The sequence below is a fragment of the Magnolia sinica genome, chromosome 8 (assembly GCF_029962835.1).
Source record: "Magnolia sinica isolate HGM2019 chromosome 8, MsV1, whole genome shotgun sequence".
In the NCBI taxonomy this organism is placed as follows: Eukaryota; Viridiplantae; Streptophyta; class Magnoliopsida; order Magnoliales; family Magnoliaceae; genus Magnolia; species Magnolia sinica.
The window spans coordinates 6,685,568-6,712,397 of NC_080580.1; the positions used below are offsets into that span (position 1 = coordinate 6,685,568).

At 39.8% G+C, this 26,830-nt stretch overlaps 2 protein-coding genes across 4 annotated transcripts; both read left to right on the plus strand.

Annotated features, from left to right (window-relative positions):
• The first annotated feature begins 6,933 nt into the window (after positions 1-6,933).
• Positions 6,934-10,062, plus strand: LOC131253846 (universal stress protein PHOS32). Its single transcript, XM_058254979.1, has 4 exons — positions 6,934-7,218; positions 7,328-7,437; positions 7,609-7,727; positions 9,703-10,062. The coding sequence occupies exons 1-4, from the start codon at positions 7,044-7,046 to the stop codon at positions 9,788-9,790; spliced, it is 492 nt and encodes a 163-aa protein (XP_058110962.1). The 5' UTR covers positions 6,934-7,043; the 3' UTR covers positions 9,791-10,062.
• A 7,216-nt stretch (positions 10,063-17,278) lies between these two features.
• Positions 17,279-24,718, plus strand: LOC131252729 (uncharacterized). 3 transcript variants are annotated; one of them, XM_058253402.1, is made up of 7 exons: positions 17,279-17,440; positions 20,020-20,124; positions 21,854-21,921; positions 23,190-23,303; positions 23,563-23,725; positions 24,314-24,460; positions 24,550-24,718. In XM_058253402.1, the coding sequence occupies exons 2-7, from the start codon at positions 20,050-20,052 to the stop codon at positions 24,574-24,576; spliced, it is 594 nt and encodes a 197-aa protein (XP_058109385.1). In that variant the 5' UTR covers positions 17,279-17,440; positions 20,020-20,049; the 3' UTR covers positions 24,577-24,718. The 3 variants fall into 3 exon arrangements, with proteins under 3 accessions (XP_058109385.1, XP_058109387.1, XP_058109386.1); XM_058253403.1 differs by having other exon boundaries at positions 17,290-17,440; positions 20,006-20,124; XM_058253404.1 differs by lacking the exon at positions 23,190-23,303.
• Positions 24,719-26,830: the final 2,112 nt, after the last annotated feature.

The window sequence follows — 26,830 nt, forward strand, 5'->3', positions numbered from 1 at the left end:
TCATCAAATCTGGACTGTACATTAGGTAAATTTCATTTTTTCTGTTTAAACGAAAAAATTAGACTAACCTAGGCTTTAGGGAAATAGGATTGCGGACTGACTTACTCAGTACACTTTTATTGTATTGAGTAACCTCAGTTGGGCTTACTATGAATGTATATGGGTTATCCACGCCGTCCATCCATTTATCCATATCACTTTAGTGGTTGAGTGTAAAATACAAGTATGCCCAAAGCTCAAGTGGACCACACTAAAGGAAGCAGTTTGAATAATGACTTCCACCATTGAAACCTTGCTAAGGCCCCACGATGATGTTTATTTGTCATCCAACTTGTTCATAAGATCACACAGACCTGGATGAAGGGAAAACACAAATATCAGCTTGATCCAAAATTTCTGTGGGTGCCGAGAAATCTCCAGTGGTAGATTTTCTATTCACACTGTTTACCTTGGTTAGGTCCACTTGAGATTTGGATATATTTCATTTTTTGGCTCAAGCCATCGAATTATCTATTAAAATGGATAGACTGAGCAGATAAAATATGTAAATCATAGTAGACCCCACCAATCCGCTATAGGCTTTAGGTGGGCCACACTAAAGGAAACAGTTGAGAGTGATGTCCACACTTTTTTTTTTTGGCTTGTCCTGATGATATATGAAATTCATTCTAACCATTAGATGTCATGTTCAAATTTATGCTTGGGGCAAAAAATCAAGGCTATTTATAATCCAAGTAGGGAACATGAAGGGAAGCAAATTGGAAGGCTAGTGTTATTTTATATAATATTTTCAATCATGTGGTCGCCTGTGCCCAACACGGGTGAGACATGTAGTGGGGGTGGATTTTCACGTAAACATGGTAGTGGGCCATGTGAGAATTTTTTACTTTTCACTCTATTTTAAACAATGCTTTTGGATATTTTGCCTAGAAATTCAGCCATCTTACTCCTCAAGTGGGTTACTTTGATTGAATTAAAATTGGTCATATAGAACAAATTTCTGTGACCATCCTTTTATTTTGCATGTTGTGGCCAACTTGAGGTGTGAAGTGACCTGATTTTTGTACAGAGAGTCTAGACATTATAGCCCACCTAGCGACTTATTTGGCCTTATGGTTATTTGGATCATTCAATTCTTAGTTTATACTTTAAAATGATAAATTTTATTGTATTGAAGGTTGAGGGTATTTTGAATTATAGTAGATTTTGCATGTGGGAGATGTTTCTAAGAGGGCATTTGAATTACTATTTACTTTAAATAAGCTAAAGTAGCCTATTTTGATTTATAATTAGATAAGTATGTTTGGTAAACAAGGTACTCATCATCAAAAAAGTGAGAAAGCAAACATCACAAATAACTATGTCAAATGTATCTTTGATCCCCCTCGCATCCATCCTTCGTCACGTGGGGCTAACCTTTCATGTGGATCGTTCATTGTGTGCGCCCCCACCTTTGATGTAGATTGTCCATCATGCATGGCCTACCCTGGTTGTGGGTCATTCATCATTAGGATTAACCTTTAATGTATATAGTTCATTTGGTAGGGCCTAGCTCTAATGCTAGTTATCTATCATGTAGGGTCCACCATCAATGTTATTGTTCATCACGAAAGGTTCATCTTCAATATCCACTACCCATCATGTAGTGTCCACCCTTGATGTGAATTGTCCATCATGTAAGCCCACCTTTCTGATATGGGTCGTTGTCCATCATGCGAGACCCACCTTGGAGATGGACCACTCATCATTAGGCTGACCTTTGATATGGACTGTCCATCATGTGGGGCCCACCATTATTAATTCTATATCATGTGGAGCCCACCTTTAATGTGGGTTGCCCATCATGTGGAGCTCGCCTTAGATATGTGTCATTCATCATCATCCATGAATTAAGAGGAATCATGGCCACATGTAAACACATTTCTTAAATATAATTTCTTCAGCTGGTGGGTCATGAATGAAAATGAAGGAAGTAAGTTAATTTTAAAGTTGAAAAGTACTAAAAATAATGAGTGATAAAAATAATTTACTTTTTTATATAAAAAACTATTTATTTAAGTTTTATAGTTAAACTAACTTATTAAAAAAAATTATTAACTTACCTAAGTTTAAAAAGCTACTTATTTGGTAGTATTCAAATGGTCCCTAAGTAGCTTAGGAGACATACGCTCAAGGGTCAGGACACTATTAGAGCGGTACACGAGTTGAACTGAGTCAAGCTTTGCATAGCTCGACTTAGCTCAGTCTTCAAGCTAGACTAGCCAGCTCCGCACAGTTTGGTCATCAACTTGCTTGACTAGCCAGCTCTGCACAGTTTAGCCATCAACTTGAGCCAATTTGAGCCCGTGCGATGTTTTCTCAAACGTATGAAACACACCTTCAATTTCTTATCGTATGCAAAACGTAACAGCAAGCTACGGGTACTTCATCAGATACATGGGAAGCAGCATCAAAATCAAAATATGGGGATAGTTTTATCATCTAAAGGTTTTTTCTTTTTAGTGATCTGTTTCGCATCATTACTCTTCTCCCCACCAACCGATCCCACAGAGAATACATGCACCCGAAACAATATTTTGTTGAGTCATTTCATCAAAGACTAGGTGAGCAATTTCAATATCAAAATAATTAAGTCACCAAATTGATTCAATCCGAGTTGAGGTTCGATCCAAGCCGATTCAAGCTCAGACGACCTTGAACTCTGCTCGAAAAATTTTCAAGCTCAAAACATCAGTTCCACTCTACTCAATCTCAATTCCGAAGCGAGTCCAATCAAGCTTCTTCGAGTAGAGTAGACCGAGCCAACCCGGTTCGCGTACAACCCTAGAGAATGTAATAAGCGACATGGAAATATTGTTTTACATTCATCAGACATGTCGACGAGACGTCTCTGATTGTCTGTCAGAGAGACCAGATGGATGACAGGGGTATTCAATCATCATTCCCTTGAATGTGGCTATCCACGGTGGGCCATCAAATGGACAAAATAAATTCACCCACTTCACCACGTAACCGTTCAACGCAGTGGCCATCTTTCGCTTTGTGGGCCCACCAGACAATTGATGACTTGCAATCCGACCGTTCAAATGAATACGAACGACCGGTTGCACTAAATGGACAGGCAGTTTATTGATTACATGGTTCAGATCATGGATCTCTGCGACTTTTGGGTGGTGGGTCTCATCATTAAGAACGTGGGCTTGGATCATCATTTTTATTTCCTGTTAGGCTGGCTGACGGCCAAATCCAAGCTGTCATGCATGTGGGCCATGGTCCCTCAATGGACAGGTGTAACCATCAAAGGAAGTTTCCACATCTTTTCAATCAACGCCTTTGATTAGGAGACTCCATGTGCGTTTAAAAGAGCTAGGCGATTTGAGCACTTAAGATTGAAGAGATGTTTCACTGTACCCGTGCCGATATGGTAGATGTTTGCAAGATCCCAGACGTTCATCAGGTGGGCCCACAAAAAATTCTGTGGCCCAAATGATTAGACCGGTTTTATGTAAGTCAGGACACAAGTACAAGTTAAATTTAAATCGTTGATCATTTTTCACCCTTTGCCTTCCATTTTTCTCATGTTTGTATGGTTTAAATCAGATCTCAACCAATCTGACTTCTTTGACAGGAAAGGCTCATGCTAGATTCATCTGATGAACGGCTCAGATCATGCAAAATTTTGCTGAGCGCGTGGACAAGGCACCCCCTTAAAATCTGCGGGGGCAGGTACAGCATTTAGAATTTCTCCCACATGCGTTTACAACCACGGAACGCCCTTTTGGACGGTCTCCGTTTTATTCCTGGTTTGCAATTCCGTGTGCGTACTGTATCATCTAGTAAGAGATATTTTCTATCATTCTAGAACCGTTGATCTGTGAATTTCGTAGGTGCGTCTCTAGGATCCATCTAGTGGGCCACCTCATTGATGATTCATAGCAAAGATTCAAAGCTCACAACCAGATGATCAATGGCCCATTCTTCCTGGTAAAGAAAAGGGATTAGGGCAACTGTTGAAAATAATAAATTCCCTAGATTGTTGAGCAAAGAACAACCAATCACTAAAATCTTTACATCATGGACCACCAACTAGGTGTCCTTGAACGGTTCGGATCGGTGAACATATTTTCCAATCTCATTTTTCTACGTTACAAAACCATTTAGTAAATTATACTGGACGCACACCGAATCTTAAGGGCCTGTATGATTTTCCATCATACGTGATTTTCACGTTAAACAAGTAATTAAATATGAGAGTAATTTCATCTCTAAACAAATGTGTCGACTTAAATATGTGGACCCACTGTAATGTATATTATATATCCACACCGTCCATCTATTTTATTAGAATATTTTGGAACATGAAACTAAAAATGAGGCAGATCCAACACTCAATTGGCCTACACTAAAGGATGCAGTGGCCTTAATTCATCCACCATTGAAAGTTATTTTCTTCACTGGGCCCACAGAGAGGTTTTTCATCATCTAACCCGTTCATAGGGTCACACAGGCGTGGATAAGAGTAAAACACAAATATCAGCTTGATCCAAAACTTTTAAATGCCCCAAGAAGATTTTAATGGTAGGCATTCGAATACCATTATTTCTTGTGGTGTGGTCCACTTGACCTTTGGATCTGCACCATTTTTTTGCTTATGTCATAAATTAGGCTAGCATAACAAATGAGCGGTTTGGATAAGTAGCATACATCATTATGGGCCCCACAATGATGTTGTAAATTTCCCCAAGATGTGGTAATTGCCTACGTCAGTAATTATTAATTACACTTAAGCCGGAAAATCAAACAGGCCCTTAAAAAACAACCCACGTGGTCCACTGCCATTTCTCACGCCTTTCCTCCGTCTCCTGACTCTTCTCCTCTGGTCGCGGATTAGGTGAGGTAGGGGAAACAGCTCAGCGGTGAGGCCCTGATCGTGTGGCCCACCTTGATGATTGTGTTGTATATCCACGCGTCCATCCGTTTTCATTTTTGGGACCATGCCCGAACATGAGCTGGAAAAACGGATGGACGGCGTGGATATACAACACGTACATCGAGATGGGCCTCATGTTCAGGTCACCGACTAAATCCGCACTCCCAACTCATGCGCCCTACGGAGCGGATTAGGTGACGCCCGTTACCTAAAACGCTGCGGTCCTCACTGCGGGGCCCACCTTAATGTATTTATTTTAAATCCGCACCGTACATCCATTTTTTCAGGTCACTTTAGTGCATGAGCTAAAAAATAAAGCATATTCATATCTCGGGGGGACCATACGATGGGAAACAGTGGTTAGACTATTAAAAACATCATGTGGCTATGAAAGTTTTGGATGAAGCTGATATTTGTTTTTTGAACCCTTCATCCAGACATTTTTTACCTTATTAATGGGTTGGATGGAAAGTAAACATTACTGCGGAGCCTAGGATGTTTTTATTGGTGATGCGTTTAATCACCAATGTTTGAGATTTGGATGAGCTGATATTTGTTTATTCCTTCATCCAGGTTTTTGTGATGTGGTTCTTTTTCGTGTCTCATGACCCCAAATGATCTGGTAAAACGGATGGACAGCATCGATTTAAATATATGCATTAAGGTGGGCCCCACGGTACTGACCACACCGTCTTGGGTGAGGCCGAGGTCGCACCTAACCTTTTCCCTACCTTATAAGTCTACAGCCAACATTCCACGGTTCGCCCGTATTGACCTAGCCCACCCAAATTGACCCAAATGCCCTCGTCCTCTCTGAAGGTCAGATCACCGTTGCTTTATTTTTGGGCTCATCTCCTAAAATGATCTGATAAAACGGATGGACGGTATCGATTTAGAATACATACATGAAGGTGGGCCCCACAGTAAGGACCACATCGTCTTGGATGACGCCAGGGTCGCACCTAATCCGCTCCTTGGTCCTTACCTTCTGAGTCTGCCGGGAACTTTCCACGGTTCGCCTATGTTGACCAAGCGCTACCCAAATTGACGCAAAGCCTCGCCCCTCTGACGGTCAGATCACCGTTGATTGTAATGGAGGGTTGCATGTGTAGTACTGATCTAGACCGTCCAATTCGTGGGCCCTGGCATGATGGGGTCATAGCTCTAAAATCACAAGGTTAGAAGAATGCGGTCATTTCATCGCAGCCACGCGTGTCCTAAAAACTACGGACAGCGTACGAAAACCTGGCAGCCATCCCTTGTTTTGGTACACGTGTGGCCTGCCTAATCGACGGATGGGATGCGTCTCACACGCATGCTGGCGTGGAGGCATTCGTATAATGTCTCATGAGTTTCATATGTCCATTTGACTTATTTTAAGGCCGGGAAAAGGTCCCATGGGGTTGACCACATGGAAACTTCCCAGGAAGTCGAGCTCATTTGGCCCACCGTAATGTATGTTGAAAATCCATACCGTGAATTTTGTTGGTCTCCTCTGGTTTATGGATCTCCCAAAAAATCAACCGTATCAGAAGCTAATGTCGGCCATAAATTATAATACTATGTAAAATCATGACTAAAAGTCTAAAATATCGGGCCACCTGAGTTTTGGAATGACCTGAATTTTTTTGACCCCTATCTAAGTGGGACACACATAGTGTATGGGTTAGATGTATTAACCACATCTATCTGGTCCCTATAAACAATCAGGAAGTTTCAATGGGTAGATATCCACTATCAACATTTGTACATAGTGTGGCCCATTTAACTCATATATTTGCCTGATTTTTAGTCCCATGGCCCACCCATGAAATTATCAATTATATTTACGGTGTAGATCTCCGACACACACATTACAGTGGGGCCCACAAGCTCAACTTCATTGTAAGCTCCCGTGAGTTTTCGCCTCATAAACCTTCAACCTTTAAGACCCACGTGATGCGAACGATCAGTACGAAATTTCAAAAACCGTACACGCCTCTCTTTCTTTTATCCCTGCGACGTCTTTAAAAAGCAAGCAATCTGACCGTCCATTTCCACTGTCCAAAGCCCAGAAACACCGTGCAACCATCTCATTCCATCGCCCAAACCTTCCCAAGAAGAGAAATAAAAAATGGCAGGAGCACGAAAGATCGGTGTCGCTCTCGACTTCTCTCAGAGCAGCAAGCTGGCCCTCAAGTGGGCCATTGACAATCTGATCGACAACCACGATACTCTGGTTGTTCTTCACGTAAAGCCCAAGAAAGGTGATGATAGCAAGCATCAGCTATGGTCGAAATCTGGGTCACGTAAGTATGTCCACCTTGGTGTGATCACAACCGTTGAAAGATAATATTCTATTTTAGTTGGGTTTTTCCATGCCGTTTCTTCAATGACCTGGATTTTTATTTTTATTAGCTCTGATACCATTAACGGAATTTCGAGAGCCTGAGTTGATGAAACAGTACGATGTGAAAGCAGATATCGATGTTTTGGATATGCTGGATACTATTTCTAGACAAAAACAGGTTGGTTTTTTTTTAAAATTTATTTATTTTATTTTTTATTATTTTGGTTTTAAAGTATGTTTGGTTGCACCAAATATTATGATATTTACGATATCAATATCATGATATTTGGTGCAACCAAACACTCCATTTGTTATTTTGTTTAATGTTTTTTTTTTTTTTTTTTTGAAGGTGACTATCGTGACAAAGCTGTATTGGGGAGATGCAAGGGAAAAGCTGTTAGATGCAGTTGAGGAAATGAAGCTTGATTCTTTAGTGATGGGAAGTAGAGGACTTGGGCAAATCCAGAGGTAAAAGAAGAAAAATGAAAAATAAAAAATGAAAGGTGAAAATCCAAGCCGTTCATCAGGTGGGCCACACCGTGTTGGATCTTGCACCAGATGGGCGTCTTGGATCTTGCACACACGTTTTTTAGATTGGCACGTGTAATGGCATGTGGAATGGAAGGCCTAGCACGTAAGCATTTTCCCACTACCTAGAAAAGTCTTTGCTCTAGCTGGCTAACATTTCCACCATAGTTCACTACCATTTTCGAAATATTGGTGACTCTTCTTTCTCTCACGTGGCACTATCTAAACCATCCAAATAGTGGGGCACGTCATGAATCGCTCTGATCAAGCAATCTTAACCATCCAATTGATAGATATTAACTACATGAAATGAGTGGCCCAAATTCCAAGGAAAAATCAAATTGTTATAATCGTATTTGAGTGGAATTTTCGGGCTACACTTCATACATAATTAGATCAGTGATTTGGGCGGTAAAAATTTTGGGGCAACCATGGCACGTGGACCCGTTGAAGAATCAGGTACGGTAGGAATGGGTAGGCCCCACCATGGCACGTGGACCCGTTGAAGAATCAGGTACGTTGATCAGGCTCATCTGTGACTTTGGCACTTGACCCAATCAAGTGTCAGGGTCACCAGGGATGTTTTTTGACCAGAGGGTCGCCTCTTCCTGATCACCATAGGCGGATTGACCACGTCCGGCTCACATCTGCAAGTCTGCTCCAAAAATCCATATGTTTCCACAAACTTCATACACATCCCTACCCTAGGAGCATACTTACGCCGGAAAGGACGTGTTTAGGTCGATCACGGTCTTCCTTAATGGGATAACTATTCTGAATCCATGAAACTTATTTGGTATCCTCATAGAAATACCTTAATCCTCACAGAAATACCTCAAATTCCTGAGGAAAATAAGAAAAATATGATAATTTTTAAAAATTCATAATAAATTAATTGTTCATTAAAAAAATAAAACAAGCTTACAACATCTTAAATAATAACATAAACCTTGGTAATATGTTTCATAATTAAACTATAACTAATATCCTAGAAATGAGCATGGTTTTCGGCCAAAAATAGTAAGTGTCCTATTTGGCTGAACTTGATGATCCCCTTAACTATTCTGGGCACTTTTCATGGTGGGCTCAACTCCTAGAGCCAACGAATTTGACAGTCAATTTGTTGGTATTGCGCAACTTTGGCATGAGAAACCCGGTATAGCAGGGTTGGGTGGCTAGTTTTGGTACATTGGATGGGTCGCTCTACCCCAAAATCATATACAGTACATCTAATAGCTTATTTCGATTTGCGAGATACGTCCTTTTTAAGTTCTGACGGTCAGGATCATTTCCATCTCCAATCAAGCCTTTTCTGGTCCATTTTGGCCATGAAGTTATCTGCGACCCGCTCTACATCACATACCCAAAGAAATTCAGCACCCGTTTGCCACATAGTTGGGACATAATCTCAAGTTCATCTCAACTGTTGGCATGAATTCCCACGGTTAGTGCATGTCAGGAAAGAAATGAAATGCATTAAAACTCATTTGTTGGCACCCAAACACACCCTATCGTTTCACCTGATGATTGGCTCAAACACATACACACGTTTCTCAGCTCACGTGCATACCTCCACTTGTGCCGATGGTGCAGCCCACATTAACCCGAGCCTAGGCTATTCAAATTTTGGGTCAGAAATTTAAGCCCAGAGCTGATCTGGGCCTGAATATTAGGCCCAAAACAGCCCACGCCAGGACCTAAATAGATCATGGGACCGGCATCAAATAGAAATCATTATCAAAATTCATCTAGGCCATTTATCTAATGGTCCCGAATCAAGCCGGAACTAAAAATGCTAATGTATATGGATGGTAGGGCCCACAAGCCCAACAGGCCAGCTCAGCCCATAGATAGCTTTATTTATTGGATGAAACTGTAATATTCTGATGTTGACGTGTTTGGGACATGTTCACAGGATTTTCATGGGGAGCGTCACAAACTTCATTATATCGCATGCGCCCTGTCCCGTGACGGTCGTCAAAGAGCCAAACTCCAAGCATTGATCAGAACCGTTGGATTTGGATCTTAAAAGGAGTGGGATTACTGGATGTGCTCGAGATAGTCTCGGTTCTCTAATTTCCTCTAGTATGGCATTGTATTTTCTCATAAACATATGATTATTTTTCTTGTATTTTTCTTTCTCATGAACACCTCTTTGATCTAGTGTCATGTTGCAATGATTAAAACCGTTCATATGACGAGCCTTGTTGTAGGTGGGGTACTGTAAAAAAATAATAAAAATAAGAATTTTATCGACGGTGTGCCAAACAGAAGTAATTTTGAACAGTGGATTAAATGATATGATATACTGGTGTGGCCCACCCATGAGTGGATTAGTCTGATTTCCATGCTATTTGATAATTATGGTGTGGCCCACCTTTTGCACAGCTTGGATATTCTACAAATGTGACATGTTTCACAGATTGAAATGGCTGCGTCAGTAGTCTATATATGATCACTTCTTATTCGACTTTGCCACATATCAATGCAAGTATTGACGGTCCTTTTTTTTTTTTTTTTTGTTTCCGTAAAGATGATCCAACCCATTGGAAAAATGTAGTGTAGAATGAGTCATACATTTCATGCTTATATCGAACAGTTTAGAATGAGTCACATGGCAGCTATGCCACATGTAGTGCAAATAAATTTTAAAAGGATATATATATATATATATATATATAAGGAAAAGGTTAATGCGGTCGAGGTCATGGGAACTTCCCATGAGGTCGAACCGTGTGGGCCCTACCATGATGCATGTCGAACATCAACACCATGCATTTGATCGGTCCCTTTAAATTATGGGATATCCCAAAAATCAGCCGTACACGGAACTTAGGTGGGCCATACCATCTAAAATCATGTAAAGACAAGCCTAAAACATATAAAGGCACTTGGTGGGGCCCACTTGAAATTTGGATGCGTCTGAAACTTGGTTTAACCCCTAATCTGAGTGGCAAATACATAATGGATGGGCTGGATTTGTGAACCACATCTCGGTGGGCCCAAAAAATGATTATGAATGTTTTAATGGAGGGAAGCCCCTCTCAACTTTTGTATGTGGTGTGGCCCACACAAGTCACTTATTGACTTGATTTTTAAGCCTTAGGTCCACCATGGAATGGTGCATCTGACTAATGGGGTAGATGTTCGACACGCATCATGGTGGGGGCCCACACAGCTCAACCTCATGGGAAGTTCCCATGAGCTTGACCGCATAGTACCTTTTTCCAATGCGTGTCGAACATCAACATCGTACATTTAATGGGTTCCCTTTAAATAATGGGATATCCCAAAAATCAACCATATACAGAACTCAAGTGGGCCATACCATCTAAAATCATGTGAAGAAATGGTTAAAACATATAAAAGCACTTGGTAGGGCCCACCTGAAATTTGGATAGGCATGAAACTTGGTCTGACCCCTCATCCAAGTGGGACACACATAATGGATGTGCTGGATTTGTGAACCAGTTCTCAGTGAGCCCAACAAATGATTATGAATGTTGTAATGGAGAATATTCCCTCTCAACTTTTGTATGTGGTGTGACCCACACGCTTGACCTCGTGGGAAGATCCCATAAGCTTGACCGCATAGACCTTTTCCCTATATATATATTTGGAAGAGTTTTAAATGTCAATTGCAAAAGTTTTTATGGAAGAGTTTGCAAAGAGTTAGGAAAAGTTAAGGCTCCAGCAAAGCTTTCTATAAAAGAGTTTAATGATAATAAGACTTTAACAAAGCTTCAAATGCACACTGCTACACCAGAACATCAAAAGGTATGCTTATGTGGATAATTAAAGAAATTTGTGCAGCCAACCATCTAAATCTCTCACGTTGTGAAAACCTGCCTATGGTCATTGTCTCTCCAAGTCTATAAAAGTAGCATTTGAAAAAGAGCTCAATACCACAAGCCAATACAATGAAATTCATCTCTACATTGCCTCATCTATCCATCCAGTATGGACACTTATATATCTCTTTATTCTGTTTTAATTTAGCCTATATTGTTGCTTATAACATAAGGTCCTAGTTTTTATACTTAGTTTATCTTTCTACCTTCATCCACTGGAACACAAGGAAGATTACTTAGTTTTGAATGTAAGATTGTGAGACTTTCCCGATACATGCTAAGTGATTTTGTCGGTCATCTTGCTATGAAGTTTGATATACACGAGATGATGAATAAATAATTGAATCATGATCATCACAAACTGTCACCCCACTGACCATCTTACCGTGAAGTTTGGTTTTGACTAAATGATAAACAAACGGTCGAAGATCCACTGTCCATCAATCATCTCGGCAGGAAGCTCTGCTTCAATCTTGCGATGAACAAATTGTTGAATATCTACTCTTTATCAATCGTCTCGCTACAAAGCCCATTTTTCAATCGAGCAACAAAAAGATACCCATTCTACACATCACAATCGTCTTGGTATGAAGTTCAATTCATGATCAAGTGATGATTGATGAATGAATCGTTGTTCCTCAAACCTATTGTGAGGGTCAAAATTGTAAAAATTAATAATAATATATATATACATATATATATGTATATATATTTAAACACTTTTATCTCCTTTTTTTATATCATTGAACTATAGTTGCAATCATACAAATATTGAAGTCATTTCGACCACAAGGCAAGAGAAAAAATCGTTTTGAATGACAGACTCTCTCTTGTGGTGCCTTCACAAATTGCCTAATCTTATATGATTGGTAGCTAGATAGATGGTCAATATTCACAAATATGGTCTTAATTGGTCTATCTCGGTGCTTGGGGTCACAAGGTGTTCAGTTTGAATGAAGCTACATCTAACTTTAACATGCCCGACACACATACATGACCAAATTCGACCTAAACCATATCAATTTGGAAACTTAATTTAGTGTATGGTGTTCGCACATTGCTTGTTTAGTTTATGGTCGTACGTGCGCGGGTGTACCGGAATTGAAATTGCGACTCAATTCAAACCATCAAGATAAGCAGACACGTAGTGTATGATCGAGATCTGATAAGATCAGACGCCTATTCGGCCACTCGCTCAATGTGTAAATGAGATCATGCGATGTTCAGAGAATAGGGTTCATCCTCTAATGATGGGTTGCACCTTTACATTTCATACGAAAGGACTTTTCGATACAGATAAAGTAAAATGAGAAAGAGATTTTTACAATCGACCATGGAGAACAACTGCAAAACATCTTTTCGAGTGAATAACTAAATCCAACATGTAAGCGTAGACTCAAATTACAACTAAAATTACCAGCTCCTTGGTTAAGGTTACAGATTACACTGTGGAATGCAAACATTAGGCTAAAACTAAATAATTACACCAAGAAATGTAATTCTCTTAGCAAGGAAAGTAAATGATTTCACTATGGAATGAAAAAGACAGATAGTTGAAATGATTATTGAAAGGTAATGTTTGGTTTGATTGGATTGGTATGAGACATTTTTTCATGCTGAATTCCTTTACTATTTATAGCTTCAAACTAGCCATCTAGATCATTCTCACGTTCTAACGGTTACCATAACCGTTCACCACTACTTTGCTCCCTTTGTTTCTCCTATTGCCATCTGTCCTGTAACAGCTTCTTTATGATATCTCTTTCATTGGTTGCTCAAACAATGACATCGCACTATTAGAAACGTTTTAGCTACTATATAAAAAAAACTTATTCGTACATATCTGCAGATCTTCAAATATATAATGTAGATGTGTACAGATCATACATAACTCCCCTTGATTGGTTCTCATAAGAAATGGCGATAATGGGATAAACACATGGGCCGTCAACTATGATGACCATCACATCAATGGACCATTTGGATAACTAAACCATGAGCCCCTTGCACAATTTGAAAAACCTATAACAAGATGGAAAGGAATTCTCTGGCTGAGCATTCTTATCCCATCCACATTTGGGTTCCCATCCAGACGGTAGCGGCCGTAGGAAGATACTGTATTACTTTGTAAAATATGTAAATTAGATTGCCAATTCTATAATTAAGAATCAATGTTGATTAAGATTAGTGGGTGAGGCCCTAACCATGGGCCCACCTCGATGTATGTCTATTTATCCACATGGTTCATCCATTTTGCTAATTATCATTTTAGGGCAATGTTCTAAAAACGAGATAGATCCAAAACTTAAGTGGGCCGCGATGTACGTATGTCTATATATCCACATGGTTCATCCATTTTGCATATCATTTTAGGGCAATGTTCTAAAAATGAGGTAGATCCAAAACTCAGGTGAGCCATGGGCAGAATAAGTATTGGATCCCACCACTAAAAACTTATCGGGTGACACAAAAGTTTTATATGAAGCTGCTATTTGTATTTTCCCTTTGTCCAGGTTTGTATGATCTTATGGACAAATCGGATTGTAAGTCTGTCACTATTGTTTCCTTTAGTGTGGTCTACTTTAAATATGGATCCGCTTGATTTTTAACCAAATGAGCTCACAGAACTGATGGACGGCATAGATATATATACTTCATGTGCCTACTTTAGGATAGACGACCCTGCCTAGGGGTAGCTAGATTGAATGTGACTTTGGTGAATCCCTGACTGTGGGGCCCACCATGATATATGTGTCTTATATCCATGCTGTCCATCCATTTAACAAGATCATTTTAGGGTATGACCCCAAACACGCAATAGATTGACCACACAACAGGAAACAAATTGGCCAATACAAATTTATAGAGAGCCGCCAAAAGTTTGGATCAAACTGATATTTGTGTGGTCCTTTCATCCAGGTCTTTGTGACCTTATCAACAAGTTGGATGACAAATAAACATTTTGATGGCCCATAAGAAGTTTTTAACGGTGGGCATTCACTCGCCACTGTTTTCTGCATTATCATCCACTTGAGATTCGGATCTGCTGCATGTTTGTGCTCATATATATATATATATATCCTAAAATGATTCCACCAAACGGTGTATATGGGTAACAGCTAACAGCAGACCAGTGGCCTGGATTACCTAGCAGGGTGGGTCCCACTTCCTACAGTTGTAATTTGAAAACCTTTCTTACAACTACTCTTCGTACAACTACTCTTCATACACTCTCTATCCTTAATTCAGCAACTGAGAATGCGTACTTCTATTCATTTAGCTGGCCTTTTTTTCCTTTCATTCCAGGTGGGCCAAAACGTACGGTGGAGATTGAGGCAAAACATCTACTGAGGTTGATCCATATTGTTTGAACTTTCCCGCCACAACTTACACTAGCCCAGTCATAATGTTAAGTTACTTGCGGTTTGTAGTATTTCATTCGGGTATATGAAATTCAACTCCCAATGCGATTGTAAGATACTTTCATAATAACAAATCCAAACCACAGAGAAAAGGGTGCATGCCTTTCGAAGACCAATAACAAACCCAGACAACGAAGAAAATTGAGTTCCTTAAGAGAAACAACAATCCCAATTCGCAACAAAGGAAAGGGTGCATTTATCTTCATTTTCTTTTTTAAAGAAAACCTAATCTTGAGATGTTGATACATTATTTACTGACTGTTCAAATTTATAGAAAAATTAATAATTTAATATGATATTAAAGTAGAAGTGAAATATTTGATATTAATTTATTAAATGCAAACATGAATAAAATAAGGTTAATCCGCTCAATGCTAACTTGAATATGAGATGCTTAAAAATATCACAAAGCTTCGATTTTCTTTTTTAATTGAATGTGATACTTAGTATTATTGTATTCATATCATTCTTAAATAATGATGGGTACACAGCAAAAAAGAAAGAGAAAAGAAAATGAAAAGAAAGAACGGTCTAGATTAACGAACAATGGACTCCATTTGTGAGATCTGAAAAACCCGCGTATACTGTGCAAACTTCGCCTATGGCGTACCGTATATTTCTCCTCCTCTTAATAGGGCCCGTTTGGCCGGGTGGATTGGAAGGGATTGAATGGTATTAGGGTGGATGGCCCGGATTGCAAGGTAATGATGGCTGCCTCAGTGGATTGGTGCAAAATCCATGGGATTGCTAGATCCCGGGATTGCTACATCGAGTCTGTTTGGCACGCCCGGCTAATCCCGGGATTAAACCTTCCCATCCCTTCCAATCCCTCAAACCAAACACGTCCCAGGCAAATTTGAACGGATTAGGGTGGATTGAATGGGATTTAAAGGTAATGATGGTGTTGCCAGTGGATTGTCTTAAGATCCATGGGATTGCTATATCCTGGGATCAGATTACCCAGTCTGTTTGGCACGCCCGGACAATCCCAGGATTTAACTTCCAATCCCTTCCAATACCATCCAATTCCAATCCCTTCCAATCCGCCCGGCCAAACGGGCCCTAAAAGGATCGGATTATGTGTTACCACGGTAACACTTTAGTGGGTGTTACCCTTACCGCGTGGGGCCCAGTTTGATGAATATTTTGTATATCCACTCCGTCCATCCGTTTTTACCGATCATTTTAGAACGGATACAAAAATTTAAATTTAGCAGATCCAAATTTCTGGTGGACCACACCACTGGAAAAACTGATAAGTGACTATTAAAAGCTTTTTGCAGGGTAAATAAGTTTCTTATCAAGCTGATATTTGTATTTTCTTTTCATCCAGGTATTTTTGACCTTATCAACGGGTCAGATGGGAAATAAAAATTATGTATCATCTTACGTTGTGCCCTGGGAAGTTTTTAATGGCAAGCGTTCAATCATCACTATTTCTTGAGGTGTGGTCCACCTATGATTTGTATATGATATTTTAATTTTTGTAAAACGCTCTAAAATTGGCTGGAAAAATGGATGTACGGGGTGGATATACAAAAACATCATGAAGGTGGGCCCCTCGGTAAGGTAGCACCCACGAAGGGAAGCGGTTTGGCTGGTGTACCACGCAGCAGCTATATAGCTGCTGTAGGTACGTGTCGTGCGAAGACGAGCACTGACGCTCCTTGAGCTCCGAGTTGTACGAACGGACGGTTGAAAGGAGATCAAAGTTACATGGCCCCCAAAGTGATGTATTTATTATATCTACACCGTTCATCTATTTTTAGCGATCATTTTAGATCATTATCCAAAAAATGAATCCTTCTAAAGATCATTTGGACCACACCACAAATAGCAGCGGAGATAATGATTTTCACCGTTAAGCATTTCTTAGGGCCCACGATAACGTTTATTTTCCATCCAATATGTTCATAAGGTCAAAAAGATCTGAATTAAGAGGAAAATTAAATTTCATATTGATCCAAAACTTCTTTGACCCCAAAAAAGCTCTCAATGGCAGACGTTCAATCCCCCGCTGCATTTCCCAGTGTGGTCCACTTAATATTTAGAACTGTCTTATTTTTCGTCCTAAGACTTAAGATGATTTCAAAAAATGAAAGGACGGTTTGGATATAACACATACCTCATGATCAGACCCACAGAACTTGCTGACGTCAATACAGCAGCTATATAGCTGGTGTGACGTACGCTAGCCAATCCGCTTCCCCCACGAAGGTGCTAGTGTTACCTGGGTAACACCTAATCCGCTCCCCTCTTAAAATTCTCTTGGCGGTAAATGGCAGAAACGTAATTTGAAAACCCTAAAATACCCGCCAATCTCTCTCTCTCTCTCTCTCTGAGGCGAAGAAGACGATTCGAGCTTCCATTCAAGATCTAGGTATGTTTCCCTACCATTTGCGTTGCAATATCTTTTTCATTTAAAAAAAAAGGATTTTGCATTCTCTCGATTTTACTCTCTGTTATTATTATTATTATTATTATTATTATTATTATTATTATTATTTAAATTTCTTTGGCATCCTACTCAATCAATCTTGAATTACTAGTTTTGGTTATTTTTCATGTCGATTGTGAAATTCATGAAGAAATACGAAAAGGGTTTCGAAGGTTTCTTGAATTACAGGGTTTATGAATCGTAGCCTTCGTTCTGATCTGGATCTCCGTCGAATAATTTTTTATTATGCTAAATAAGAGCCAACATGCAGTTCGAATTCTTCTTACTGTATTGCATTGCGAATTTACACATTGTGCCCAAGTGGGTCCACCTATGATAAGGAAGACCACTGGGTAAGTGGGGCCCACCATAGATTTGCCAAGAATGACTGTGTTTGGACTACAACAAGTCCACAGCCATAGAGCTAGGAGCATGCAAAATTGGGGGTATGAGTAAAATTGGTAATTTTTGAACATGAGTAGAATTGGCATTACCATCTATTTTATTGGAACTTACTTGAATGGCGTTGATTATCCCCATCATACTGATATTGGACCATGCGCAATTCATCGTGGGCCCCTCCCATCCAATGCCTGTGGTGATCAGAGGTGTGTGTAATCATCCGCATTTATAACTCCCCACTGTAATTATTCATATCAGATCATGCTAAAAATGGACATAGAGGAAAGGGCCTTGCTAGGCTTCTTTGCAGGTGTGTGAGATCCGTTACTTTCATTAGGTGGGCCCTATTATGATGATGCTTGGGCCCAAAAATTTTCCTGTCTATTGATCAGGTGGGCTGCATGTGTATGATGAGAAATGGACAGTTAACTCACCAATTGGAACATTGAACATATGCTTGTAGTCCACATGTTGAATGGACCCTCCTAATTTTCGGGAGAGAGTATGTTCATGGTGCAATGAGTGGAAATATGCTCGCATGTGTGTTGCGCTCAGTCATCTTGAGGAAGAGATTTTATTGGTTTTTAGTGTTTGGGTGACAATTGGACGAGTAATACATGTTTATGGTAGATATCGTTCGATGAATTTTAAAAATCAGGAGATTGGTTTCTGTACTGTTGTGGAAAAATGTCATTGAAGTAGGATCAGCCCATTTCACGTAGAACTGGTGATGTTTGAGATGGATTACATGAAGTGATAAACATTCACTTCAATAAACCATGATGAATTGGACGAATAATTCAATTCTTAGTAGCCTCTGCTAACGTTTGAAGTGCTTAGTTTTTCGAAATAGGCATTATGCAATTCTTGGCCTGGACCAGTGGTGGTATCTGTTGAGACCAGCATTCTGTGCATGTGATCTGCTTTCCATCAATTCATATGTTCATTGCCCTACTGCTGAAAACAATGGACTGAAAATCGCACCTATTGAACAATCCCAGCACTTGACAGGTAGACTTTTTCCTGTTACAAGTGGACTGCTGGTCATATTTCGTTCTTGACCATCCATTTGTAGGTCAATAATCAGGTAGCTAGGATGATTGTTTGATGGGGATGATTTTCTCGACGTAGAGTGTGAGAGAGAGCAAGAGAGTCTTGAGAGAGAGGGAGAGGGGGTTAAATAGGGAGAGGCCACTGCCTTTCTCCCCCTACCCACTACCCTTCCTCACCATGTGTAGGGGCAGGTGACCCCCACTAGGGGTTGCCACCTGTCCCAACAGTTACAATCTGAGTCCAGAGAAACTTTTAGAGAAGAAAATTTGTATAGGTGAAAGCTTGCAAGGGTAGGAAAATCACTTGCACAAAATGAAAGTAGTAAAACTCTGAAAGTTGAGGACCCCAAGCCCACCTATGACTAACTTGAATTTAGAATTTGAACTTCCAAGTTTGGAATCTGAAATCAGCTTTTGAGGTATAAAAAATGGGACAGAAAAAATTCATCATCATCAAATAAAATGTAAATTCACAAAATTCCCCTTGTTTGGTCACCCATATGACATGCCCAAAATTGTCCTACCTGTCAAAGAGAAATATCAACATCACCCTTTTAACGCTACTTCTCTTTCACCTCCCTCAAAAGAATACATGATTTTTCATCACAATTACAATAACTCAGAATTAAGTATTTAAAATAAACAAGGAGAAACACCAACCAAGTGAAGAGCTAATTTTAACAATTCCATGACTGTCTATGATTCTACATGCTTTGCAATTGTTCCAAGCTGTAACTTTCCGTGGTGCTTTCTATTAGAACCAAGAGGTCTTTCAGCTGCCACTGATCAGTGATATATCATGCTCAAGCATGTCTCCTTGTTGGTGGGTTGCATTATTGGATATTGAAACTAATTGCATGATCAACAAAGCCGGGCATAGCCTTGGCTTCTTCTTCTTCTTCTTTTTTTGGCACCCAATGACTTGTTAACATCAATATAGAACATCTTTCTTGTCAAACATGATTGTAACATCTGACTGTTATTGGCCGTGATTGTCTGCTGGTCTTTGAATATTTACTATTGTCACCGCTCTCCATTGTTTACATGTGATTAGATTTTGGTAACTAGGTCTCTATTTGCGGATATTGTTTTACGAAGATGTATGGGAGAAGGGGAGCTCGACTTTTGAGAGAAATAGCCTGTGGTGAAACCGGACAGCTTACAGCTTTCAATGTAAGTCCGCCTTATCTGAGATGGTAGGTTTTAATACTACCAATTTTCCCGTACCGCAACATTTTGTAGAAGAATGAGTTTTTCTTGGTCTGTTACATGGAACACTTTGTTGTTTCCTTTTGCACTCTAGCAATAATGTCCATTGAAATTGTGAAAGTGTTTTGGGTCTATCATGCCTTTTCAAATTCCTTCCTTCTATGAACTGCTACTTTAAACATGAGTTGGATGGTTGTTCCATTTTTGTAACATTCTTTGAAGTAGCATTGCTTGAAACCAAAGCCCATCACTTTGGGTTTGGACTTCACTCTTTGATGTTGTTTCTGTTGACTTGGTGTACTAAGAGACTGCAGCTGACTAGAACTGTAGAGTCTATAGGTAAGGTGTATAGATACATTTATATGCTTACAATACTATACCAGTATTGGCACTATATGATATTGATATTGTTGTTGTGTACTTTATGGGTTCTTGTGCGATACCATTTGACTGTATCCTATTATATTAAGTTCATTATTTCTGAAATCTTAGTATTTTCTCATGGTACTAACAGGATGCATGCAAATACCCTCTTTTGTATCTGTGGCCTAAATTTTGGAAACAAAGAAACATGTCCCCGCTCCTTGTATCTGTTTTCTGAACTCTACTTATGTTTGAGCTGCTAGTTTAATTACATTAGATGGTTAGAACTTGTATAGCTTGGCTTAATCATATTTGTATCTCTTTAGCCTTCCTAGGTTATCCTCAGTATGCTGCAGTTTCTTCCATTCTTTAGCAACTTGTCCTACAGATGACTTGAAAGCATGTTTTTAAGGTGGTGAAGCCGTTGATTTTCAATTACCTTAATTGAAGATAATCTCCTTTCTAAGTTGAATTCACTAGTTTGGGAGTTTACCTTCATTTCATATAAATCCTGGACTGCTTCCCCTAAAGTTTTGCTTCTTGGTTCCGTTTCCCCTTTCTTCTAGTTTTCTTTGTACATTACCCTTTATATCTTCCAGTGTAGCTTAATTGCATGTATGAAATATTTTACTCAACAGTATCATGTTTACACTAGTAATTTCACTTGCAATGGCTTGATAAGTTTTGTATACCTAAAATTGAAATGCCAAATTTAAGAAAGAAGAAACATCAAGAGAGACTAAAAGAGTTCCCAAACAAAGGAAAAATCCAATAAAACCAACTTTGGTTAATTGTCTGCCAAAGTATTGCTAAAATGTCTTTGGAACATTTATCTCCCTTCCCACCTGGGTAAATGGAATTTTTAGAATCAAGCCGGTCTGGATTTCACAAAATGAAAATATAACTTCCATGGCCTGGAACAGCTAATAGCCACCCAAGAAACAACATTTCTTAGAATCTCCTACCCACGATTACTGATTTATGTATGTACCCTTCCATGTCATTATATCTGCATGCTTATTTTTTCATGGGTATCTTGAAGTCAAGGGAAGGTTGTTAACTTATTCTTTTGTTGGAAGTCTTCTATTTCCTTCTCCCCATTTTCTTATCCCTTTGAGCTTGTCCTTTTGTCTAAAATTTTATTTTCCATGTCTCTCATTTCTTGTTTGTTTGTTTGTGTTTTGGTTAGTGAAAACTGAAAAAGGCTGGGAAAAAAAGAAAAGAGATCTATTGAATGCTTGTTCAATTCAAAATCTTTTGCATTTTCAAATGATTAAATTCATCGAATTCTTCTCTTTGTGATGGGAAGCTTGTTTCTTTGATCATGCAGAATGATATGTTTGATCAAGTGATCAAAGAATGCAACGAGCATCAGTTTCAGCTACAGTCCTTGATGAGGTAACTCTGTTTGTTCTAAGCTTTCCATTCCACCCTTTTGACGATGTGTATGTTCTCATTGGTATAACAAATAGAATGGAAGCAACCAAAGCTTCTCTCCGATTTTCTTTTTGTGGAGGAATAATTTGATCCTAAATTAAGGATATTCCTCAGATTGTGCAAGTGGGGTCCATGGTTCAGTAATCCAGACGGTGATAAAGTGAACCCCACCAAGGATGGACCATGCCCCAAAAATCTTCCTTATTGCACAACCCTAACCCTTCAATTGGTGGTCTGCAAATTGATGGTTAATGTTTTTTTTTTTTTAAAAACATCTATTAGACTGACCCGCATTCAATGGAAAAAGGCCAAAAATAGGATGGATAGTATCTTCTTCCTGGGATTTTTTTTTTCTTTATTGGGGTCCATTTGTATCTGTCCCACTCTGTCAAATGTCTGGGTTGCAGAGCCATGTTCCCTATTTGTAAAAACTGAAGATCTGGGTATATTATGCATATCTTGAAGTCAAGTATCGTATAATTCCTCGGTTTTGAATTCCCAAAGTTTACAACATGTTCTTGGCCGGTTTATGGTCATTTATGAAGCAAGTTGTGGAAGCTCTCTCTTCTCACCAGTTTATGAGCCATTTGTGTGGAAAGGAATGACAGATGTTTTGGAAACCGGTGTAGGACAACGGAAGAGGTTGGTTCGGAGGGTGGAGTTCGATGTTGTGTTTTGGGCTGTCTCTATCAAGTCTTTGGCCAGCAGTGCTCTTGCATCTCTGGCAGTTGGTCTTTTGTATAGTTTGGCAGAGATTTCATCCTTGCCCTTCTTCAACAAACTTTGCTGCCTCTCAAAGTAAGAAAGAAACAAAGAAAGAAGAAGAAGTTGGGTGGTCTTTTGTATAGTTTTGGCATAGATATCTCATCCATGCGAGAAGAAGGGTCATATAGACCATTCCCTTTCTGTTGATTGGATCCACAGAGCTATCCGATCCTAACAGCATCCTCCATCTCTTATTCAGTCTGCTCCCAGACCATCAATGTAAATGCTATGGAAACTATGATTTGGTTATTCCACTCAAATTCATTAAATCCAATTCAATTCAATAGTGCATCCAAAGTGCACTGAGTGCGCTTGGTAACCGTGATCAACCACAATTTTGTGGCACACTCAAATGGTATCCAAGTCTCATGTTAGTTTCAGATGGGTTACTTGAAGATCTCTTTGTTATTGCTCTGAGCAGTGGATGTTTATTGCTGACATGAATCAATGCTATATTTCAACAGGAAAATTCAGGAAGAAGGCTTGGACATACAAACAGCTCGAAATGCAGATCATTTTGGTGCTGTTGTTCACCATCTTTCTCTAATTCGCAATAAGCGTTGCCTTATGTCTTACATGTAAGGCAATCGCATCACTGTTAATATCTAGCTGTTTGCATAAGGGTGCTTTCGGCTGCACGAAATATCATGATGTCATGATCAACCAATCTAATTGCAAAATATGTTGAAATTTCATAATGTTTGGTGCAGCCAAACACACCCTAAAAGAACTGGTTTCTGTTTACTTTTCTTTTTCTCCCCCTTCCATATGCATGTTTGGCATTCATCATCGATACATCTTGGTTGATTTCTTTTGTTTTTTGGTTATGTTCTATAGGTACAACCGCACGGAGATAATACGGAGCTTGAGATGGAAGGTTGGGCCAGTACTTCCACAGGAAATTCAAGAAAAATTCAATTACTCAGAAGAAGAGTATTTCAAGAATCATTCTGCAGCTTTAGAGTCATACATGTCCGAACTGGATGTCGATTTAACTGTGGTAAGTCTCTCTCTCTCTCTCAATACTATTATATTACACTTTTTTCTTTTTATTTCTTATACTCTATTCTAACTAATTTAAATACTCGCCACTATCCTAGTATTTTCTTTTTAATATATAGTTAATAAATATCAAGTCAGGCTACCTTTCAAAAAAAATCAAGTCAGGCTGTTTTCGAGTCAACCTGGCCCAGCTGGACGTGGAGTCCAGTCGAGTTTTGGGTTTCGAACTATGATTGCACCTACATGTATTCTATGATGTTCAATTGAGAAACATTGTTGGTTCAACCCAAAGCAATTGATTTAATGGACCCTGTCATGGTCTGTGTGATGGCTCATACCTTGATGATCAGATGATCCTAGCCATCCAATGGAAATGGACAGTTACAACTTACAACCAATGTGCCACATTTAATAGGATCTCATCGAAGCAGCAATCATCATTAGATTGTGGCAGGCTTTTGGGGGTCCCACCATATGAAATGATTCAAGCCATCAATTGGTAGCCCTCCAAATCCTGCACTTTTTTGGGCCACCTGAATGCTTGACAGGACATTGTATAATTGCTCATTCACCAATGTTTTTTTAGGACATGGTCCCTCCCAAGGATCCATACATTCAGGTCCGAGTCCTCGATGACATCGGTGAAGTGTTGCTTGGTGACCAGTCGGCATCCCTTGTCCGTCACTCAGTGCACTCACTCAAGCGCACCGACGCTGAACCATTCATTTCACAGGTGGGTGTTCACTCTCTACATCAAGTGCTGCCCTGTATAGCTTGTGGCTTTTATTGGCTTTCTGATGCAAGTTGTTTCCCATGAATCAGGGCTTAATGGAGGAGTTTCTGGGTTGACATGTGCACCCGCTCATCTTAATAACCATACCCACATCTTAATTATGATGTTGTTACTCGCACATAAAAGGAAAGAAAATGCCTACATTGGTACGTTGTGATGTTTCATTTTCCATAATATCATGTTCTTTCATCTTGTTCATTTCCATAATAGCCATTACATTGCATTGAGAGAAGAGTCTATTTGCACCATGGTTTTTGACTTGGCGACTTGGACCGACTCATCCGGTCTCAAGTCGAGTCACGATTCACCCCAAGTCAGGGGAGAATCGATTTTGGTAGTATGCTTCCTTCTCTTTTGATGAATTGCATGCCGATTGTTACCATGTAGACAGGTGTAATTGGGCCTGGTTTAGGCTTGTCCAAATGCGGCAAGTGAAAGAAATTTGGGCCTCAATACTTATGTTTGAACCTGACTTGTGGCCCGTCAGCCTTTGCCCAAATCCAGGCCAAAAATGGTCCTAGACTTGGTCTTGGGCTGAGCCTGGGCCCAGTATGGCGCATCAATTTTTCTCTATGCCAAGTTAGGCCCACTGGCTTAAAAGTTAAACTCGGGCCTCGCCCAGTAGCTGGCCTGGCCGTCCTGACCATGGTTTTAAGACTTGAACGAGTCCTCTGCAACTTGCCTAAGCTTACCAGGACTCGGTTGGACCGATCCAATTTGATACCCTGGGTCCACCCCTCACCCCTGACTGGTGAGTCAGACCATTTTCACCCTTGGTGGAGTCATGACTCAACTCAAGACAGGATGAGGTGACCTGAGTCACTGAGTCATTTAACCATGGGTCTGATCCATATCGACAGCCCGGGGAGTTTTCCATGTCCAAACTAGTGGGATGTAATATTACTTTTGCTGTCAATGTACTCAACAATAGTATCAGAGCGGTGATGCTTGGACCATGAGATGATTTGTGTGCTGTGGTAAAATCAAATTCAAATCTCAAAACCATGTAGCTGTATGTACAGCTATCAAGACTATAATCATAGTGTATATCCTCTATGCGTGCATAAACTCTATACGTGGAAAGGAAAAATACAGGAAAATTAAATCTTTTCATGGTACCAATCTCCCTCTATGTTCTACTGCCGGGATTCAACTGGCAATGTTGTTCTTCTCCTGACATAAATCTCGCTCTATGTTCTACTGCCGGGATTCAACTGGCAATGCTTTTCTTCTACCAGATGTCGATGATGTAATTGATTTTGGTGACAGTGTCTCTCTCTCTCTCTCTCTCTCTCTCTCTCTCTCTCTCTCTCCCCTCTTGTGGTTTCCTTTGTGAAGCTTTGTTAAAGTAGGAATTTGCCACCTGCTCTCTTTGCTCTGGTGTGGTCTTACATAAGGAGGAGCATAGGTAGAGGGGATTATTCTTTTGAAGTATTCCTCAGTGAGAGTTTTGTATGGAGGAAGAGCATTAGAGAGGTAAGTCTTGTACTTGCGTTTCTCTTGTTTTAGTGAAGAAGAAAGATCTATGTTGCTATCCCATGAGCGTACGTAAGCATATTGTAGAACTAAGAAAATCACCTTACCTTTTGTCTCTTGTTTATTGTTTGGCCCTTTGGCCTTTTGTTTGACCCTTTCCCTTTGTGGTTTCGTTTTTTTTTTTTTTTTTGCATTGATCGTGTGTGGGTGTTTATCTGCAACACAATCAACTGAAATATGCTCTTTCATTGCTTACTCAGGCCAATGTGGAAGGTGCCAAGCCATGCACTACACTTCTTGCCTTAGTAGCTAAGTTCTCTGCAACAGTCTGCTACATCTTTACCTGATCCAACTGTCTATCTTTGCCTTGTTAGAGCATTGCAACACCTCACCATGACTCAGCCTAACATCACATTTGTCATAAATGAAGCCTGTCAATTCATGCACTGACCTATAAATACTCACCCTGTAGTTGTCAAATGCATTCTCTGCTTTGTTAGATGCATGCTTTCCTTCGGTTCCACTTTTAGCTGTGCATCTCACTGTAACCTCACAACGACTAGGTAGGAATTCCCAACAACTGACCATCTGTTATTACTTTTTATATATATTCTTTCGGCTAAAATCTTATTTCTTGGAGTGCTTGTAAACAACCAACCGTCCCCGTTCTAGCACTGAAGTAGAATATCAGTCTCTTGTTACAACCACTACAGATTCGATCTGGTTGTTCGTTCTTGCATTAAGCATGTCGAGATCAACTACCACTTTGTCTGGAACGAGTTGCAAATCACCTCCTGAATGTGTTCTCCCCCCACTCTTATATTGATCGACTGA